Raw genomic sequence first — 21,626 nt, 5'->3', positions numbered from 1 at the left:
TTCAAAATAATGATATAAAGGACTTCCATTTATCCAGTCAGATTTAAATCCAGATTATCCAGTATCATATGCCTTTACATTTGTTTATAACCAACCCATTGTGTTAAAAAATACTATAGTTACCTGATTTTCTTGAATTATTATCCAAGTACCATCTTTAATTAAATAAATGTATGTGATGGATGACCCTTTCTTTTATGTTATTGTATTGTAATTATTTTAAAGCAGCTTTAAGACACATGTACTTTTTCCTCATAAAAATACTTTGCACAATTTATCAACATGGACATGTATTTATATTATACTTAATTTTACTTAACAGTAAGATAAATTTGATATGAATCAATTATTGAGGAAGGTTTTTCTTCATTAAAATGTTTTCCAGCAGAAGTTGGAAAGCCATCTCTTGGGAATGTTTGTTTGGTTTCCTTCACAAAACGGGGGTGGATCCAATGGCCAAATGTCAGCTCCAATTTTTTCTGGGCTTTCCAAAGTCACCTAGTCAGCTACTGTGAAAATTTATACTAGAAAGGCCTGCAGTCCGAACCAGCATTTTTTTTCCTTTTGTTTTTAATTCTATGCATGCTCACTACCATCCTAGCCATTTGGGACAAGACCTACTGAACTCAGCAGGCCAAGGTGAACTGATTCCTATCTGGCAGTGACACTGATCAGCATATTTAATTTTATTCAAAACGGTGCCTATTTATTCCAATCACATTTCCATAAAAATCCAACAACTGACTGCCACTACCTCTTGGCGCCTTGTTCCTATTGCGGGACACAACGGCAAGTGTAAGGGAGTAATTCAAACAGGCATTAAAAATGTCTTGGCGTGCCTATAAAGGGATACCGGATTCGGCCTGCCAAAATCCAGATGGCCGCTAAACGGCAGCAAGGAGAGATCGAAATCCCTCATTCATTCCTGTTGTGGTTGAGAAGGGAGTGAAGTGAGAGTGACAGTGTGTGTGTGTGTGTGAGAGAGAATGAGATAGTGACAGATAGTGTGTGAGAGAGAGGGAGAGAGAGAATGAAAGTGAGAGACTGTGTTTGTACGTTTGTGTGTGTGTGTGAGAGAGAGAGGGAGGGAGGGAGAATGAGAGAGACAGACTTTGTGTGTGTGTGTGTGTGTGTGTGTAAGAGAGTTATGTCGCAGCCTCCCACTCTTTTCCTGTTTTGCGACATCGCGGGGCGAGGAAGCCGGTCAGCTCTGCTGGTTGCCGCCTGGCCCATCAGCAGCTCCAGGCCCGCCAGCCCACTTCCTCCCTCGTTCCTTTCGCCCGTCCCTCATCGCTAGCGGGGCAACCGGCACGGACCCTCGCCGCCGTCCCCTCACGCACGTCCGTATCATTGACAGGCAAGAGCCGCTCAGCTGATTGAGGAGCACGTTCCAAAACGGCGGCGGCGGCGGCGGCTGGCAACTGCTGAGTTTAAGAGTACAGGGGCACCCCGGCAGCGCCAGCCGCCGCCCGAAGGCTCGCGGCGCAGTAAGCGACAAAGCCAAGAGCTCCCGTCTCCCGTTCCCTTTCGCGTCACGCGCGCGGGCGGGCTGCCGCGCGCAGCCTCCCGAACTCTAGGCCGCCCGACTCGCCCGCCTCCCCGCGCGCGCCTGCACGCACAACATATACACATATACAGACACACACCTCCGCGCGCGCCCGCGCACCCCCGCTCGTCATCACCTTCGTCGTTTCCAATCCCTTTCTCGTAGTCGCGCGAGCTTCCACAGCCCAGTCGCCTCCTCCTCCTCCGCCGCCGCCGCCGCCGCCGCCGCCTCCCCCACTCCCCTCCGGTTGTGTGGCTCCCGTGCTTTCCGCATCTCGGACTGTCACTCTGGTGAGAGGTTGTTCGCATAAACCCTCGTTCTAAGAGACCTTCGCTTCCTTCGAGAGAGAAAGAGACAAGAGAGACCAAGGCCGGCATGTCCGGGCAGCAGCCGCAACAACTGCCGGCGACGGCTCCTCTGGCGCCGAGCAACCCGACTCCCTCGCCGGCCTCGGCCGCGCTTCTCCTTCACCCGCCGCCGCCGCCACCGCCGCCGCCGGCCACTTCGGCCCCGCCGCCTCCTCCTCCTCCGCCCGCCGTAGCGGCGGCGGCCACGACGACGACGACGGCGGCAACAACAGTCTCGCCTGTCTCCTCAGCTGGGCCCATGTCTGCCGGGAGCGGCAGTAGCGCCCCGGCCCCTTTCCCTCACTGCGGCGATCCAGCCCTCAACGAGCAAGAGAAAGAGCTCAAGCGGCGCCTGAAGCGGCTCTATCCGGCCGTGGACGAGCAGGAAACGCCGCTCCCTCGCTCTTGGAGCCCGAAAGACAAATTCAGCTACATCGGCCTCTCACAGAACAACCTGCGCGTCCACTACAAAGGTGAGAGGGTGGGGGAAGGTGAGGGGGCGACGGACAAGGCCGAGGCCAGCCCGCTCGCTCGCTTTGCTCTTCGGCCTTCCCTCAGGCAGAAAGACGGCCAAGGCAGGCAGCCGAGCAGGTTGTGTTGACAGGATGGTCGACAAGACTGCCGGAGGCCGGAGGTTGTCGACCTCTTCCACTGTATTTCCAGGTCGACCCCTGCCCCTAAAACATCCACCCCGGTTCGGCCAGCAAAGTCCCCCCCATACCTCCCAACCCCACCCCCCACCCCGTTGTCGATGGACGACACCCCGCTTCTTCGTGCATCATTTTTTGTTTCCACCTTCAGCAGACAATACTGACGCCACCACACAGTCTCTCCGTTGCCGTTGCCCACTTCCCAAAAAGACCGAATGCCATCTTCTTTCTCCCTTCTGACAATCAGCCCTATTTTTGACGCCTTTTGTTTTGCTTTGTTTTGGTTTTGGTTTGTTCTGGTCTCTCTCTTGATTTCCTTTCTGCCCCATCTACCTTCACCTTCAGTAACTTCGTTCCTCTCAACCGGATTAAGAGCAATCGGGCCTGTTCTTTTAAAGGAACTAGGCCTGGGATTAGCTGTTTTTAAACCTGATACTCCATCTCTTAAAAAAAAAACACCCATCCCTGCTTTTCTTTTCTTAACCTGGGAGGAAACGTTTTAGAAGCAATCTGTGGGGGGCCGGAGGGGAAGAAATGTTAAAAAATAGAACAACAGGAAACAAATCTCATTGGGTCCTCTTGAGAAAAAGTTAGGAAGCCAAGTAGACTCCCTCTCAGCTTCATTTTTTTTTATCTTCGAAATATTGGGACGCTTGGATGAGCCTTTATTTTCTGATTGTGGGTGATGTGGGAAGAAGCAGTGTATAAAGTGTCATTTTCTTCAGAAGTGATTATTTCTCTTGTTGAATAACAACTTGGGGTCAGGGGAGGAGAAAGCAAGTCAGTCAGTGTGACGTGTCTAATTAAAAATAACCGGTTAGGGCAAGAAATGTGTTTGTTTAGCAAGAGAGTAAAGGTCAGCAGAAGTTGGAAGAATAAATCTAAAACTTTTAAACAGGTAAAAATGAAGAAAGGAAACAGAACAGAATTCTGTAAATTCATCCTGCATGATGGGGAACATTAGCTGCAATATTGGCTAATGAAAAATTAATTCCTTCAAATTTGGTTTCTATTATATGTTGAATTTATCTTTCTTCTTCTGATGTTAATATCAGGAAGTAAAGAGGCAAAAACTGATGTACAAAAGAAGCTATATTTTCTGTAGTGCTGAAATCATTTGGGACAGTTCATGTTTCCTTCTGCATTTTAGATTTATATGTGTACACACGCTCCACACATACACTCATTCATCTAAAATGGAATGGGAAAGCAGAAGCAAGATAAAAAAGGAGAAAACTGGTTATTGCAGAAAAAGGCTCATCTATTCTAAATTTAACTTTTGAATTTACGAAGCACAGGCTTTGGGAAAAATTACGCTTGTGTATATATGTGTGTGTGTGTGTATACACACAGAAACAGAAGCACTTTGCCTAGAAGGCAGAAAAATGAAAACAAATAAGAATCTATTATGTACAGCTTCTGATCTACAGCTTAGAACACAGCAAATATGAAATTCTCAATATTTAGATATCAGCATGCATCTTTCACAAAAAGTGATACAGTGTCCTGATATGTTGACAGTCCCTTTAAGCCCTGGAAGAAGTTTCCTTGTTTTGATGCGGAAATTCCTACATAGTGCATAAAGATTTAGATAACTAGGAGTTTAGAGTTTTCCAAGCCAAGTTTTTCTTTGGATGACTCTTTTGTATGTTCTATGGTAGTACTATAGTATATATTTGAAATACATAACAATTTAATGATTCAGAGATAAAGCTAAAGTACTAAACTATCACTAACCTAAATGAGAATGATGTTCTGTCCTTGAGCTTACATACTTCTTTAACCCTGTGAGAAAGACTATAAGTCATTGCTTCGATTTTTATTAATTGCAACTTTTCATATCATCAAAGGTTAGATCAACTTTTATTTATCTTATGATTTGAAATATTCAGAATTTGAGAGAGTTATGAATCTATGTTCACTAACCATAATCATACTATAGGATTTGGGAGAGATGTTAAACTGCAGATAAACTAAAATAATAACAGATGGTTTTGAACTCCTTGCACCCTTGCTGAATGATGAGTTGATAGCAAGAGGGAAGGTAGAGGCTAAATTTTTTGGGCTAACCATGATTTTATATACTGTTAAGTCTGGAAAGTGCTTAACTTCCTATGGATTTGAGCTCTTGAGTTAATATGCTCATTATGATTTGCGTTGTTAATCAGGAAATATACTTTGAGAATAATTTGCAGCTATTCCATATTCTTTATTTTATTTTGTATTATGCTTTTTGTGTGATATTTTATTAACTAGTATTATAGTATATAGTTTGGCTTAATATAAAAGTATGGTAGCGGTTTCTTTCTTTTTCTGCAATGCTCAAAAATAGTTTCAGTTCAGAAAATTTAGATTGAGCTGATTTCACCTATAGAGAAATAGAAATAAAACTACATAATTTATTATTCATAATTATGATTCATTAATAAATACTGTAATTCAAACATATATTTCGTGACTTGAGGATCTCTATATAGGGAAGAATATTGAAGATTTGACTATATAGATACCTTTTGAATTTTTTCTTAGAAAAATTGTATTTAGAGAGTTAAAATGAAAAATCATTTCAGTTCAAACAGGTATTAAGCCCTAAAGAGACAATTGGCGAGGTCATCTTTTCCAGTCTTAGGTAAAATTCTCAAATATAAAGAATAATTCTTCATGCAGAAAATAGTTTTGCTGTATAAGCTACATTATCTAATAGTGTCAAACACCATATATTAAAAGATAGTGGAAAAAGATATCTAGAAAACTTGGGTCACAACTAAAAACTAGAAAATGAAGGATTAATTTATTTAGAAGAGGAAGGCATTATATTTTTTTATATAATAACATTTTGAATAAGTTCAATAATAAATTTAGCTGTTTTGTTATTAGTTACATAAACTTAGCATTTTAAAACCATAATAAATTTTCCACTAAATTATAAGTAGATTTTTCAAAGTGATTCTACAAAAATAAGATTATGTGGGAACCACACAAACTGTTTTCTATAAATGTCTGTACTAATTTTCAGATAGCTGAAATGCAAGTGCTCATAGTTAAAACCATCCCAGCTGAACATTAACTTATATTGAACTAGTATTATAGCCATGTTGCTTATTATCTTTTTATAGCTTAATTACAAATTAAAAATATTTGTTATTGCTTAACCCAGACTGCGTATGGGTTTGAATGGAAGCACTGCCATTTTCCCCTGGTTCCTTCTCTTGCATAAATACCACTTAAAATGTGAACTGAATATTGCTTTTTCAATCCTATATTTTAGTGGGCTGTTGCTATATTTTGGTTTTCTAGCAGCAGATATGATTGTTTGTATAAGAGTTTAACTCTGTGTTAACATTTGTTTTGTTTTAACTTTTAAAACTATTATTCTACTGTGAGAAAAGAATGTACATTTATAATTTACCATAGGACATATACAACCTATGCCAGCATAAAATAATGTGATATAAAATTTGTATTTCAATTGCTAAGCCCTATTTTGATAGTTGGTTCTATACCTATTGTTTAAATGCAGGACAAAGTAAGGAAAGAGATTGGTGGATTCCCGTAGATTACTTTCTCCTTCCACTTAATATTACCTGCCAATGGAAAAAAATATCATTCACTTTACCTGATTTGGAAAAAATGGTTTGAATGAGATTGAGCAAGTTTAGACAGGTGCTTGAGTAGTTTAGTTTTTTGTCGGATTATGCAACTAACAGGTCTAAGGTGCCGTGGCATTGGAGCCTATTAGACAGATTGCTTCTGAATACAGATCTACCACTTTTATGAAAAAAACCCTAAACCTGTATCTACAATTAATCCTGATAAGTTACCCAGGGGTTTGCAACCTTAAACACTCAAAGAGCCATTTGGACCCAATTCCCACAGAAAAGAAAACACTGAGCCACAAAACCTGGGTGGACATGGCCAACTCAATGTCACTCCCACAGCCACGCCTACTCGGGTTTTGTGGCTCTGGGTGTTTTCTATGGGAAATGGGTCTCTCTCTCTCCCTCTCCCCCCCTCTTGTTTTTCTCTTTTTCCTATTCCTCTCCTTCCCTCCCCCTCTTTCTTTTTCCTTTCTTTCTCCTCCTTTCTCTCTCTCTTCCCTCTTTTCCCTCTCATTCTGTCCCTCCAGCTGTCATTTCTGTGTCTCTCCCCCTTCTCTCTCTCTCATTTGTTTCTCTTTTTCCTCTCTCTCATTCTCTCCCTCCATTTCTCATTTCTCTCTCTTTTTCCCTTTTTCTCTCTCTCATCTCTCTATCTCTCTTTCCCCCTTCTCTTCCTCTCCCTCTCTCCCTGTATCTCATGTGTGTATGTGTGTTCCCTCTTGAACTATTTCTAAAAACAGGCGAGAGTTTAGGTTTTTGTTGGTTTTTTTGCTGATGTTCTTTCTTCTTCTTTGTGTGCTTTTTACCATATGATTTAAATCAAGAGTCATTTCAGGTTCCCAGATAAATGAAGCTCTTTCGCCCCACTGCTGTAGCTCCCTGCCGGCTGGCTGGCCCCACCCCTCACCGTTCAAGTCACTCCTCATGTGGCCTGAGAAGGTAAGGGTGACAATGGGGATGGAGACTCGCTCCATATTCCAGAGCAGGAGGGAAGCGCCCCAGTACTTGTCTCTCATGTCGCGGGCACTTCTTCCAGCACTTCTTGGTGCTGCGTGCACCTCAATCACTCAGGGAAACGTGCAACTTTCTCTCCATCTTGAGACACTGGCCTGGCCCAGCTGTGGCTGATTCTCTGCATCGTAATGGGCTCCAGGAGGAGGAGGGGACACTGTCTCCCCCATTGTGAAGCATGGTAAATTTAAGTGTGCTGCGCAAGGTGCTATGAGTGCAGCGAGCACGCTAAATTAAATTTGCGTTCTCGCAGCTCCTTGCGCAGCACACTTAAATTTAACACACTTCACAATGGAGGAGACGGTGTCCTCGTTTCCTCCCGGAACCCATTATGAAGCAGAGCATCGGAGAGAAAGTCACATGTCTCCCTGAGCGACCAAAGTACGTGCAGCACCAAGAAGCGCCTATGAGATGAGAGGAAATTACAGGCGCACTTCCTCCTATTCTGGAATATAGAGCGAGTCTCCATCCCCGCCATCACCCTTACCTTCCCAGGCCACACAAGGAGTGACTGGGAGAGGCGGGTGAGGGGCAGGGCCGGCCGGCAGGGAGCCACAGCAGGGGGACGAGAGAGCCGCATGCAGCTCAGGAGCTGCACATTGCCGACACCGAGTTACATTAATAGAAGAGGAACATAGGACGAAGCAGAAGGGACAATCAATAACAAGCAAAATGCTCATCCTGAGTGCTGCAAGGGACTATCAGTGTTGGCATACAGATATCCAGAAGTAGCTAAGGAGCCAGAATGCTTTAGCAATATAGTGCTGCATTCCCCCACCATCCGCATCCTAAAAGTATGAACCTTTTATTGGCAGAAGCAATGGAAAACCTGCAATGCATACAATGGTGACAGCAACATACAATTAGTGGGTAGAAATCAGCTCTTTTCCCCCAGCTTTTTAACTCAACCTTCTGAGCAATTAAAAGACTAGCAATTTTCTTTATAAGGACCTTATGTAGGGTCTGATAAACACTTCAAAAAGCACCAATCAGGCAATTCAAGAGAAGATACATATGGAAATATACGTACAGTGTACCTTGGTACTCTAAATTGCTTTGAAACCAGGGATGAAATCTAAAAATTTTCCCTACTGGTTCTGTGGGCTTGGCTTAATTGGTGGTTGTGGCTTGGTGGTCAGATGACTGGGTGGGCGTGGCCAATAACAATAATATAATATAACAATATAACAAATAATATAACAATAAATAATAAAAATAATAAAGTATACAAAACAATAAGAGGTACCAAAAACCAACTTTCACACTTTACACACACACAACAAAACACAACTGACCCACACACAATGTAAAAGCAGCTGCACTTCACCCAAAATGGCCCCTGCAACAAGCAGGAACCTCACACAGCCACAAAAAGCTCAAAAACCAACTTTCACACTTTACACACACACAACATAACACAACTGACTCACACACACACACACACACACACACACACACACAATGCCACATACAGCTTTGTGAGATTTTGTGTGTTTGTGTAGTTACAGTGAAACACTACAGAAACACACTAAATCTCAGAAAGCTCCACAAATATTTTATTATTTTATTTTATTTATATTTTTTAGATCAGGGGTCTCCAACCTTAGTAACTTTAAACTTTGTGGACTTCAACTCCCAGAGTTCCTCATTTATTTTATTTTATTTTTTTATTAAATTTTTATACCGCCCTTCTCCCGAAGGACTCAGGGCGGTGTACAGTCAAAGTAAAAACAAAGATATATACAGTTTAAAACAACAAATTAAAAAGAGCAAATTTTAAAGGCCGATTATTAAAATTTAAATTAAAAAGTTAAAAAATATTAAAAACCCAATTAAAATACATCACTAATTATGCCAGTCCCGCTTTAATGAATAAATATGTTTTGAGCTCACGACGGAAGGTCCGAAGATCGGGCACTTGACGCAGACCGGGGGGAAGTTCGTTCCAGAGCGTCACTGCCCCCACAGAGAAGGCCCTACTCCTGGGGGCCACCAGCCGACACTGGCGGACGGCACCCTGAGGAGACCCTCTCAGCGACGGTCGGTGGGAGGCAAAAGGTAACAGCAGGCGGTCTCGTAAGTACCCGGGTCCTAAGCCATGGAGCGCTTTAAAGATAGTTACCAAAATCTTGAAGCGCACCCGAAAGACCACAGGAAGCCAGTGCAAGCTACGGAGCAGCGATGTCACGTGGGAGCCACGAGCGGCTCCCGTTACTACTCGCGCAGCCGCATTCTGGACTAGCTGCAGCCTCCGGGTGCACCTCAAGGGCAGCCCCATGTAGAGAGCATTGCAATAATCCAGCCTAGACGTAACCAGAGCGTGAGTGACCGTGCATAAGGCATCCCGATCAAGGAAGGGACGCAACTGGCGAACCAGGCGAACCTGGTAAAAGCAGGCAGATTCAGTTGCTGATTGAGGAGATGGATTTTAGGCAGGCAGATTCAGTTGCTAGCTGATGCAACTGATGTAAAGCATGGCTTTCCCAGCCAGAAAGGAGCAGTTTTTTTGTTTTGTTTTTTTAATTTACATTTATATCCCGCCCTTCTCCGAAGACTCAGGGCGGCTTACAGTGTATAAGGCAATAGTCTCATTCTATTTGTATATTTACAAAGTCAACTTATTGCCCCCCCAACAATCTGGGTCCTCATTTTACCTACCTTATAAAGGATGGAAGGCTGAGTCAACCTTGGGCCGGGCTTGAACCTGCAGTAATTGCAGGCTATTGTGTTCTAATAACAGGCTCCTTACAGCCTGAGCTATTCCGGCCCTTAGATTAATTAGATAAGTGCCTTATGGCAGCCCAGAACCTCTTAAAAGGGGGTTTTCTACAAGCTCTTCGGCTGAAGAGCTTGTAGAAAACATGTTTTTTAAGGTTCTGGTGATGAGAAACTCAGCTGGGATCACCAGAGGAGCCTTTTAAAACTTTTTTTTTTTTTTTACAATCTCTTCGGTCGAAGAGGTTGTTTAAAAAAAAGTTTTAAAGGGTTCTGATGATCCCAACTGAGCTGCAGGATCATCAAAGGCTTTTGTTTTACTTTTAAAGGCATGTTTTCGGCTGAAGAAAAACTGCTTTTAAAAGTTAAAAAAAACAACCTCTGATGATGGTGCGGCTCAGCTGGGCATGGGAGGGGGCAGGGATTTTTGCTACCAGTTCTCCAAACCACCAGCCATCGCTACCAGAATGGGCAAACCGATCCGAACCAAGCCGATTCACCCCTGTTTGAAACTCATCAAATATGGTACTCAGCACATTTTGACATGAAAATTTTGTCCTGGTACTCATGGTACTCAACGCATAAGCTAGAATTTGTCAGTGTCGGCTGCCTTTTGACTCACTACATTATTCCTTATGGGGAAAAAATTGTTTGGTACTCATCATTTTTGGTACTCATTGTGCCTCCCAGAATCAATTAACAATGAGTACCAAGGTACCACTGTATTTTTAACACATACGCAGAATCATTTCAAATGTAATCACTGGTTTCAAATTTTATGCAGGTATCTAAATAATCTCATATCTGTAAAACAATTTAGCCATGATTAATTTTATTTACTGGTTCGAGAGATTTTTTTTTTTAGTAAATACTACTAATTATGTAGAAGTAGTAAAATACCCAATCTTCACTTTAAATAAACTAATGTTAAACTCTTTGTAAATTTCTTCAGGTACAAGGGAATGGTTGTAAATTAACCATTGTTTTAATACAATTGTTTTACAAATGGATCTTTCCTTGTTTTCTGGTCAAAATGATGATGAAAATTATGATGATTTATTAAATTTGTATAACAGCCAACTTCCAACTAATCAGGGCAATTCACAAGTAAAAATATTAATAACAAGAAAAAAATACAGTAGGCAAAAATAAAAAAGAAAAAGATGGGTGACAGAAATTGATCCGAAACAACAGAAAACAATAAACCTGAATCCTAAAGGGGACCTTGCCAAAGGCCTGGACATAGACACATGTCTACAAGTGTCTTCAAAAGTAAAATGGGGGACCTTATTGCAGAAGACAGGCCACCACTAAACTGAATGCATATTTCTAGTGTTCCAAAATGTTTAGTCTCTCACATATACTTGATTCTGTAGCTGTTTTATTAATGAACACACTGTCTTCAATTTCTAGAATATAATTTAATATATTTTTCACAGGCCATGGGAAAACTCCGAAAGATGCTGCTTCTGTTCGCGCCACTCACCCCATACCTGCTGCTTGTGGAATATATTATTTTGAAGTAAAAATTGTCAGTAAAGGAAGAGATGGGTAAGATTTTCATATATACTGTTGCGAATATATTTTGATTTGTACAGGCTGACATTTAAATAAAAAAATAGTGAAGTGCATGCAATTGTGGTTTCTAATTTTCTCCATAAATTTAAAGATGTTGTTCAGTTTATTCAATTGAAAAATTGTTATAGGCTGACATTGTTCATTTCTTTCAATCATCAATTTCTGTATAGTCCAGAGAAATCAAATACTTGGCCTACTTACATTACAAACAAATTCCTTTTGTTTCCATTGGTAATTTAATACAGTAACACTGTTTAACACTGTTAAATTAATAGTATGCATACTACCAGACCACTTCCTAGATTAAAATAGATTTTTTTATTTTTCATTTCTGCTTTCTGATAGTGTTCTAATAAATCCAAATTTAGTAAATTTGTGACTCGTGAAATAATCTAATACAGTTTACAATTTCAAAATCCTGATTTCTTTGATTCAGTTTATCTTTGTCTATAGACAAGTAGACAGTTCCAACTACCTGAAAAATCACAGCAGACTTTACAAAACATGATGATAATCATGCTCCAAAAGTGAATAAGTCTAGGGCAAGGGTGTCAAACTTGAGGCCCGCGGGTAGTGCTTAAATCTGGCCCATGGGGCCAGCCTGGAAATAGCAAGGGACCAGTCCACCGTGCCTCTGGCAGCCAAAACAGGGCACAGGGGGCTGCATGTGGCACCCGTGTAGCCCGTTTTTGGCCTGGATTGCCTCCTGCAGCACTTTGCTGGCCAAAATGGGCCATGCAGGGGCTGCGTGCAGGCCCCGTGCCCCATTTTGGCCAGCAAAGTGGTGCAGGAGCCTGTCCAAGGCGAAAGTGGGCCGTGAAAATGCCCCCCACCTGCTCATGGAGGAGAACTACAATGCTGATCCGGCCCTTGAAGAAATCCAGTTTGACACCCCTGGTCTAGGGCCTTTTTTATAGAATAGGAGTTTTAAGGAGTCGAATTAGTTTTCATAAGGATCTGCAAATGTCTATGGAGATTCTAAATCATCCTGGTCATAGTTATCATGCCTTTTGGAAAAAGCACATTTAGGATAAACATCTGCAACATCTTTCTATACAATTTCTGAAACTGCAAGTCTGTAATTTTCTATTTATATATGAATATACAGTCCAGATTTGGAGAGTAAACTACTGTTAAATGTTGACTCATTTGTAGCTAAGTATGTTGTGTAAACCATGCAATTAGATTAGTTTAGTAAACTATGGTTAAATGATAGATTAATTTAGATAATAAAATTAGCTCTAAATGTGATTATAATGAATAAAGACTAATATGCCATATAACTAATTAATAGTATGATAAAATTGTATAAATCATGTTAGCATGGTGGAGGAGATAAATACTTCCTCATTCCATTGTTGGCAATCTGGACTTCATTTAATTAACAACAGACTTCAACTGATCTCTAGTAAGACAGAATGACTGAAGTGGATCCCTCTGTACTCAGAAGTTTATCATCTTTGGATGGGGTTGCTCTGACCCTGACAGTGCATAACTTGGGGGGTCCTCTTGAACTCATGGCTCCTACTCAAAAAGCTAGTGGTGGTTGTAGCCAGGAGGACCTTTGCCCAACTCCACGTTGTGCTCCAATTACGCCCTTTTCTGGAAAGAGCCTTTACCCTCAATCACTCCTGCCCTGGTCATCTCCCAATTGGATTTTTGCAATACATTCTACATGGGTCTACCTTTGAAAAGAATCCAGAAGTTTCAACTGGTGCAGATTTAGCTACGTGAGCCATACTGGGTGCCCAGCGAAGGGCTCATGCAAAAGCCTTACTCTGCAAACTGCACTGGATACCAATTTGCTTCTGGGTCCAATTCAAGGTATTGGTCATCACCTATAAAACCCTACATGGCATAGGATCAGGTCTCATTCAATCAGACAGGGAAGGTATGCTACAGATGAGTCTGTAGCAAAGAATTTGGACTGGTGGGGTCCAGGAAAAGAGCCTCACTTTGTGGAACATCCTGCTTCCAGAGGTGAAGAAAGTTCTCAATCTCTTAGCCTTCTGCAAAGGGAGCAAAATTTGGCTCTGCATCCTTGCATGGGCGGCACAGAGAACCAAGCAACTGTGGGGCTGGTTAGTCCCTTGAGAGCCCCTCCACTTGTAATAATCCAACGTTAAATGGCCATTTTAGGATTTTTTTTCCCTTTTGATGTTTGTCATTCTATAATTTTAAAGTTTTTAATTAAAATTTTTAATTTTAATGTTACTTTTTATATGTTGTTTTATGTAGCAATTACATTGTACACTGCCCAGAGCCCCTTTTTTAGTGAGATGGGTGATTCAGAAGTATGAAATATAAAGAAATAATAAATAATTCCTCCTACTTTTGAGTGTCTATGGAGATCCTCAATCATCCATGTCGTGGTTGTCCCAAAGATGCTTGTCCAAAAGGCAACTGGATTTTCATTCCTTTTGAGGAATGTGATAATATGAGAGTTTATATTTGTGATATTGATAGAGTAAATATAGTCAGGTTATAAATATTTTTAACAATTGAATTTTTAATGCAATTCTAAAAAAATGTATACACTGGATGGTATGTACTTCTTTTTTTTAAATAGAACGGGAGCAGGTCAGATTAAAGTACACAGGAAGCTTTATATTACCATGTTTCCCCGAAAATAAGACGCTGTCTTATATTTTTTGAAGACTTATTGCCATGCACTGAAAATCCTGATTGTGCTTTTTATCAGGGGATGTCTTATTTTGGGGAAAACAGGGTATTTACTATTTCCCTATAGATGTTTGATACATATAGGTGAGATATTTTTTATTTATTTATCACATTTTTAAACGGCCTATTTGCCCTCCATAATAATATTTCTTGTTGAGAATTCTTTGAACTTGGTTATAAAATTATATAATAATAATGTTAAGAGGGGGCGTGGCCATGACCGTGGTGGGGTAAGGACCTTTCCTTCACTTCACAGGGCTTATTAATGAAGATTTATGAGAATTTATGCCGTTTGGAATGCACTGTTATGGACGAAAGTTAATAAATCATGAACTGAAAGTGTTAACAGCCCAGCAGATTGAATTTAAAACTGGTAGGTCATTTGAAACGGCTTGAATTAAGGAGTTTCTACAGCGTGGATTGACCGAGCCGGCAGACAGGATAAGTTGGAATAAATTACTGTGTTCTGTTTTTTCAAAATTAACTATCTTGTTCTGTGTTAAAAAATTTTTATTTTACTGCTGAGGCTAAGTGAAGGACTGAATTTGATAATGAGAAGATTTTTTTTTTTTTGAGCCTTCCGGAAGTTCAGCCAAGAAGAATTTATCTGCTTTGCTGTCGTGGAGGAAAAATGGCGCTGATTAATGTTAGCTGTGAAGTTTTGTGTTTCTTTGTGGAGTAATAAATCATGAACTGAAAGTGTTAACAGCCCAGCAGATTGAATTTAAAACTGGTAGGTCATCTGAAACGGCTTGAATTAAGGAGTTTCTACAGCGTGGGTTGACCGAAGCCGGCAGACAAGATAAGTAAGTTGGAATAAATTGCTGTGTTTTGTTTTTCCAAAATTAACTATCCTGTTCTGTGTTAAAAAAAATTTTTTTCTATTGCTGAGGCTAAGTGAAGGACTGAATTTGATAATGAGAAGATTTTTTTTTTTTTTGAGCCTTCCGGAAGTTCAGCCAAGAAGAATTTAATTGAAGAGAAGAGAAACTGATTTTTTATTGGATTGTTTGGTAGTAAGAGGATTTTACTGAGCTAATTTTTTCTTTATTTTTTTTTTCTCTGGAGAGCAAATTAATAGCTTGTTTATATTACAAAAAAAAAAAAAAAAAAGGATTTTGCTTCGTTTAAGTTGGTTTGTCTTCCTTTCTGCTTTGCTGACGTGGAGGAAAAATGGCGCTGATTAATGTTAGCTGTGAAGTTTTGTGTTTCTTTGTGGAGTATCCTTGAACTTGAGAGATAACAGTGCAAATAAGCCGCTTCGCTTCAATTAAAAGACAGTCGTCCTTTGATCTTCACTAAGACCCTCTGTAAAATTGGTTTGGAATCCTAGTTTGGGAAATTTTTTGGTTTTTTTCAAAATGACTCAACAACTTTCAGAAACGCAGCAACTTGCTGCAGCTTTAAATAAAATTGGGGAAAAAATAGCAGGACTATCAGAGCGTATAGATAATTTGACATTGAAACTGACATCTGAAATGCAGAATTTAAAGCAAGAGATGAATGAAAACTTTGCAAAACAAAAAGAGGAAATGATAATGATTAAAGATGAAATGGAGCAGATGCATGTGCATGAAGTAAAAGTAGATCGGCAAATTGGTAAAATATTTTATAAAAATGAGCAGCAAGATAAGAGAATCTGTCTTTTGGAAGAAGAGATGAGGAAATATAATTTAGTTATCAGAGGAATCTCAAAAGAAAAGGAGGATAAATTGAAACAGCGGGTTTTGAAATGGATTAATGATTTGGATACGCAACTTACGCTCACAATAGCAGACCTGGCAAGTGTTTTAGAATTGGATATAGAAGGCAAAATGGTTCTAACAGGAATGTGCTTGTCAGGTTCGCAAATCTTGGTGATAAGTTGGAAGTTATGGCCAAGGTGAGAGAGTTGGGAGATGCTTTGAGTTTGAAGGAAGACTATTCAAGTCTTCCCGGATATATCAAGAGAAGAAAGGGCATGGAGATTTTTTAAAACCAATCACAAAAGTTTTGAGGATAATGGAATTAAATACAATTGAGGCCACCACAACAATTGAAATTTTTTATAAAGGAAGGATGCATAATCACCCCAGATATAGATGCATTATTATATTTACGGAGCTTGGACTGATTGAGATGGAGGATTTAATGGAGATAAAAGATCAAATGCTTCAGATGGGTGGAACATACGCGAAACATCAATCCCAGAAGAAGAAAAAGGGGCTATTGGAGGCAAGACTCAAAGGGTTAAAGAGGAAAGAAATATCACCTGTGTTGGTTGAACAGAAGAAGAGTCGTGAGGATACAGTAAGAGAAGAAGCAGATAAGAGTCTTGGAAAATATGAAGCTGAATGCGGGTCATCGTTATCTTTTTTTGAGTGATGAATTTAAATAGACAGCCCGAAAGAAGTGGCCCGGGCATTGGCACGCCCCTCTCCCCATTCTCTTTATAGAGGCGAAATCGATGAGGATGTGGGGAAGAAGATTGTTTGTACTTTATTGTTTTGTTTTGTTTTGTTTTGTTTTTTCTGTTTTCTTATTGTTGTTTATATGTTAAATATGGTAGTTTAATGTCGGGTGGTGGGCACAGAAAGGAAGATGCGGGATAGGATTAAAAATTTATATTTTAAATGGGAGTTATAAAAATAATGTCATGGAATGTGAAGGGTACAGGAATCAGATTAAAGAAGAAGATTGGAGCTTAAGATTAAAAGGATTTGCCAGACATTTTATTTTTACAAGAAACCCATCAGAAATCTGAAGATTCAAATAGAATGTATATAAAAGGTATGCAAATATATGAAAAGCATTTGGATCTTCAAAAGCTAGAGGAGTTGCAACACTGATATCAGATAGGGTGTACTTTGAAAACATAAGGTAATTTTGGATGAAGATGGAAGATATGTAATAATTGTTGGAAATCTTAATGAGGAAAAAGTGACACTTGTTAATTTATATTTACGAATGAAAACAAAGAGAATTTCTTGAAAAATAACAAAAATTTTGGAGAATGAAAGTGTAGGAAAGTAATTGTGGCTGGGGATTTTAATTAATCAGAGATAAAATAGATAGTACTAATCCCACCCGCTGTGGAGGAGCAAATAAAATGGGGATTTTAAATATGTGGATGCTTGAAATGGCGTGGTTGATGTGGAGAGAGGTTAAAGGAATTGAGAGAGTATACACTTTTTTCTAAGATATATAATACATATTCTAGAATTGATTATATTTTTCTTTCTAAAGATTTGTTGAATAATGTGGATAAGGTAGATGTGGGAATTTTAAAGATTCTGATCATGCAGAAGTTATGGTGGACTTAGATTTTAATTTTGAGAAAAAAGAAGCTATTGGAGATATGACGAGAAATTGTATAAAATGAAAAGGATAAAAATGGATACTTAAAAACTGGAGGAAAGTTGGAGATTAAATGATAACGGGAGGTTAAATTTGAAATTGTTTGGGATGCGATGAAAGCGGTGTTTAGAGGAGAGTATTAAATTATCAAGTAGGAAATATAAAAATTATAAAATTAAAATGGAAAGAGATAAAATCAGATTAAAGAATTGGAAAATCAATTTTGCTTACTAAAGAAAAAAAATTCTTCAGGAGCTTAATATGTTAAGAAATAAAATGATAGAAGAAGATACAGAGTTAGTAAAAGAAATTTGAGATTTTTAAATAGGAATTTTTTTGAATTTAGTAATAGAAATTCTAAATTATTGGCAAAGATGGCGAAAGATAAAAGAGAGAAGAGAGAAATTGGAGTTTTGATAGATGATAGAGGTATAAGATGTTATAAAAAATTAGAGAAATGTGAAGTGGTTAGAAATTTTTTTCAGAAACTATATTCAAAGAAACCAATTAATCGGGGAAAATTGCAAAGCTATTTAGAAAAGTATGTGGTGAAAATTGATCAAACATATAAGGAATTGATGGAAGAAGATATAACACAAGATGAGATTAATGGAATAATACAAAAATTAAAATTAGGGAAAGCTCCAGGTGAGGATGGATTACCTATTGAGTTTTATAAAGAATTTAAAGAATTAATAATACCAAGATTGCAAAAATTATTTAATGGAATATTACATGGTGGGGAAGTACCTTCGTCATGGAATAGAACGGTGATATCCCTAATTCCTAAACCAGATAAAGATTTAGAAAGGATTGAGTCCTATCGGCCCATTTCTTTAATTAATCAGGATGCAAAGATATTTACTGCTATTATAAGTAATAGATTAAATAGATTTATAGATAGATATATAAGTTATAATCAAGTAGGCTTTGTGAAGGGTAGATACATGAGTGATATTGTTAGAAGAGTATTAAATATTATAGATGTAGCTGAATATAATGGTGATAAAATTGGTATAGTATCATTGGATATTTTTAAAGCTTTTGATTCTGTACAATGGGAAACAATTAAAGTAATTGTGGAGGCTTTAGGCTTTGGTAATAAGTTTATACATGTTATTTCAAAATTATACCAAAAGAGCAGTGCAAGAGTGAAGGTGAATGGAATATTAACTGAAGAGATAAAATTAGAAGCTGGTACGAGACAAGGATGTCCCCTGTCCCCAACATTATTTTTATTGGCTATGGAAATATTGACAAAAATGATAGAAAAAGATGAAGAATTAGAAGGATATAAGGGGTATAAGATAAATTTGTATGGGGATGATACTTTAATTATTTTGAAAAATGTAGAGAAAGATTTGAAAAAGATATATAAGCATTTGATAGAATTTGAAGAAATGACAGGATTGAAAGTAAATTGGTCAAAGTCAGAATTATTGATGGATAGTAATGGTGATGAGTCTGAGAATATGCAAGAGCAATTTGGGATAAGGATTAAAAACACATTGAAATATTTGGGTATAGTGCTTTCACTTAAGGTTAAAGAATTGAAAAAACTTAATTATGATGTGGTGATTAACGAAATTGAGAAGAAGATAGATAAATATAAAATTTTAAAGTTGTCTTGGTTTGGTAGAATTGCAATGTGTAAGATGATGTTGCTGCCCAAGTTCAACTTTTTATTCGAGATGCTACCACTAAATTTGACAGAGAAAGATATTGAAGGATATCAGAAAAAACTGGATAAATTTTGCAATGGTGGCAAAAGACCCAGATTAGTGAAGAAAATGTGGTATCAAAATCAAAAGGAAGGTGGATTAGGAATCCCCAAATTATTTAATTATTACTGTGCGTATGGTATCCGGATAGTGGTAAAAATACTTAAAGGTGAAGATAATTATTGGAGAGATTTAGAGTTAAGGGATATAGAAATTTGGATCAAGGTGGTTTTAGATAAAGCAAATTTAAAATGTGTAAGTAGAAGTTATTGGTTAAAGGGATTAAGTAAAAATGTGGAACAAATTTGTTAAAATTTTAATTCGGATATAATCTTTTGGGGAGACAACTGGAATTTGGCCAATTAAAATAATATAAAACGTAATGAAGTGATTAAAGAGGAAAATATAGAAATTATTAGAGATTGGATAAAAGTTATGGGAAATGAAAGGAGGAATAAAGAAATTATTGAAAAATTAGGGTTAAGTTGGTTTGAAAAAATACAGATAGAAAAATGGACAAAAAAACTAAAGGAAAATTATTCAATAAATAGATGTGAAACTGAATTTGAATATTTAGTATCTCGGATTATGAAAGATGAAATTGGGCTAAAGGGACTCGTTAGTAGGGTTTATAAGATTATAAATTCTGATGAAAAATTACAAAGAGTGATGAGGACAAATTGGGAAAAAGATCTTAATATTGAAATACCAGAATCAGATTGGAATGTGAATTGGAAGAGTAGAATTATGAGAACTTTATCTATAAGGATTAAAGAGCACAATTATAAAGTTGTTTGGAAATGGTATTTGACTCCAGTAAGATTGTCACAAATGGATAAAAAAACTAGTAAAAAATGTTGGAGATGTGAGATGGAATTGGGGACTTATGAACATATGTGGTATAATTGTGATAAGGTTAAAAGTTTTGGCAACAATTGGAGAAAATGATATTTGAAATGATGGGGAAAGTAATAACATTGAGAGTGGAAACTATATTATTGTTGGTAATTAAGGAAATAGAATTAACAAAATATGAAAAAGAATTGATTAGAATTATGATTATAATAGGTAGAATTATAATAGCTAGATATTGGAAACTAGATGTGATTTTTAGAATAGAAGAGTGGAATTCTGAAATGTGGAAATTAGCTTTAAATGATAAAATGACATGTGATATTAAAATTAGAAGTGGTGTGTATAAAGAAGATATTTTCTGGAAGACTTGGAAACCATTTGTGGACTTTGCGCTTGGAACATTGGACGCTTCAGTACCTGTACCTCGAGAACGTGGATTTTGGCAATCATGAGGATATATCCGAAGACCCAAATCTTCCTTTTATGTATAGCACAAGGGTGTAATAATGTATTTTTTTTGTTTGTTTGTTGTAAAAAAAGTAATTAAAAAAAAAAAAATAATAATGTTAAGATCCAGCCCTATATTCTGTGTATGTGTGTGCATCTTGGAGTGAATGTTGAATCCTAAAAATTTTTTGGCAAGAATTTAGAAGTGGCTTGCCATTGCCTTCCTTCTAGGTTTGAGAGAGAATGAGTAGCCCAAGATCACCAGCCACCTTAGTGCCTAAGGTAGGATTAAAACTCAAAATCCCCCAGTTTCTCACCAGGTACCTTAACTACCATCCCAAACTGGATCTCAGTTACATCTAAAGAAGAAAATTAACCATTAGTCATCCTCCTATTTGGATCTCAATAACAGCCAGAATCACATTTTGCAGAAGTTAACTTCAAATGAGCCATGATCTCAGAGTGTAACCAAAATTCTGTGTTTTAACCTGTCTCTGTTAATTGTCCCTGTTTAGAGATCATGCTGAACAGAGAGTACAGAATAACAGAGTTGGAAGGGACCTTGGAGGCCTTCTAGTTCAACCTCCCTGCTCAAGCAGGAGACCCTATACGGTTTCAGACAAAGGTCTATCTAGTCTGTTTCAAAAGCCTACAGTGATAGAGCACCCACAACTTCTGAAGGCAAGCCATTTTACTGGCTTATTCTCACAGTCAGGAAATTCCTCCTTAGTTCTAGGTTGCTTCTCTCCTTAGATTAGTTTCCATCCATTGTTTTTTGTTTTGCCTTCTGTTGCTTTGGAAAATAGGTTGATCCCCCCTTTTTTGTGGCAGTCCCTCAAATATTGAGACACTGTTATCATGTCACCCCTAGTCCTTCTTTTTGCTAGACTAGACATACATAATGCCTACAATCATTCTTTTATGTTTTAGCCTCCAACCCGCTAATCATCTTTGTTGCTCTTCTCTGCACTCCTTCCAGAATCTCAGCATCTTTTTTACATTGTGGATGCAATATTCCAAGTGTGATCTTATAAAGCCTTATAAAGTGGTGCTAAGCTTCAGGAGATCCTGATTCTATCTCTTTGTTTATGCAGCCTGGGATTAGATTGGCTTTTTTGGCGGCTGCAGCATAATGCTGT

General features: G+C 38.4%; 1 protein-coding gene across 3 annotated transcripts in view; it reads left to right on the top strand.

Annotated features, from left to right (window-relative positions):
• Nucleotides 1-1,602: 1,602 nt before the first annotated feature.
• RANBP9 (RAN binding protein 9) overlaps nucleotides 1,603-21,626 on the top strand; it is a 54,517-nt gene continuing 34,493 nt past the window's right edge. The window contains exons 1-2 of one of the 3 annotated variants that reach the window (XM_058178774.1): nucleotides 1,603-2,366; nucleotides 11,308-11,419. In XM_058178774.1, the coding sequence (XP_058034757.1) occupies nucleotides 1,922-2,366; nucleotides 11,308-11,419 (557 nt within the window). In that variant the 5' untranslated portion in view covers nucleotides 1,603-1,921. The remainder of the gene's footprint in view (nucleotides 2,367-11,307; nucleotides 11,420-21,626) is intronic. The other 2 variants (XM_058178775.1, XM_058178773.1) reach the window with 2 other exon arrangements.

Source organism: Ahaetulla prasina, chromosome 3 (genome assembly GCF_028640845.1).
Source record: "Ahaetulla prasina isolate Xishuangbanna chromosome 3, ASM2864084v1, whole genome shotgun sequence".
Lineage (NCBI taxonomy): Eukaryota > Metazoa > Chordata > Lepidosauria > Squamata > Colubridae > Ahaetulla > Ahaetulla prasina.
Note: the sequence above shows the minus strand (reverse complement) of the source record. Positions and strands in the feature narration are given on the sequence as shown.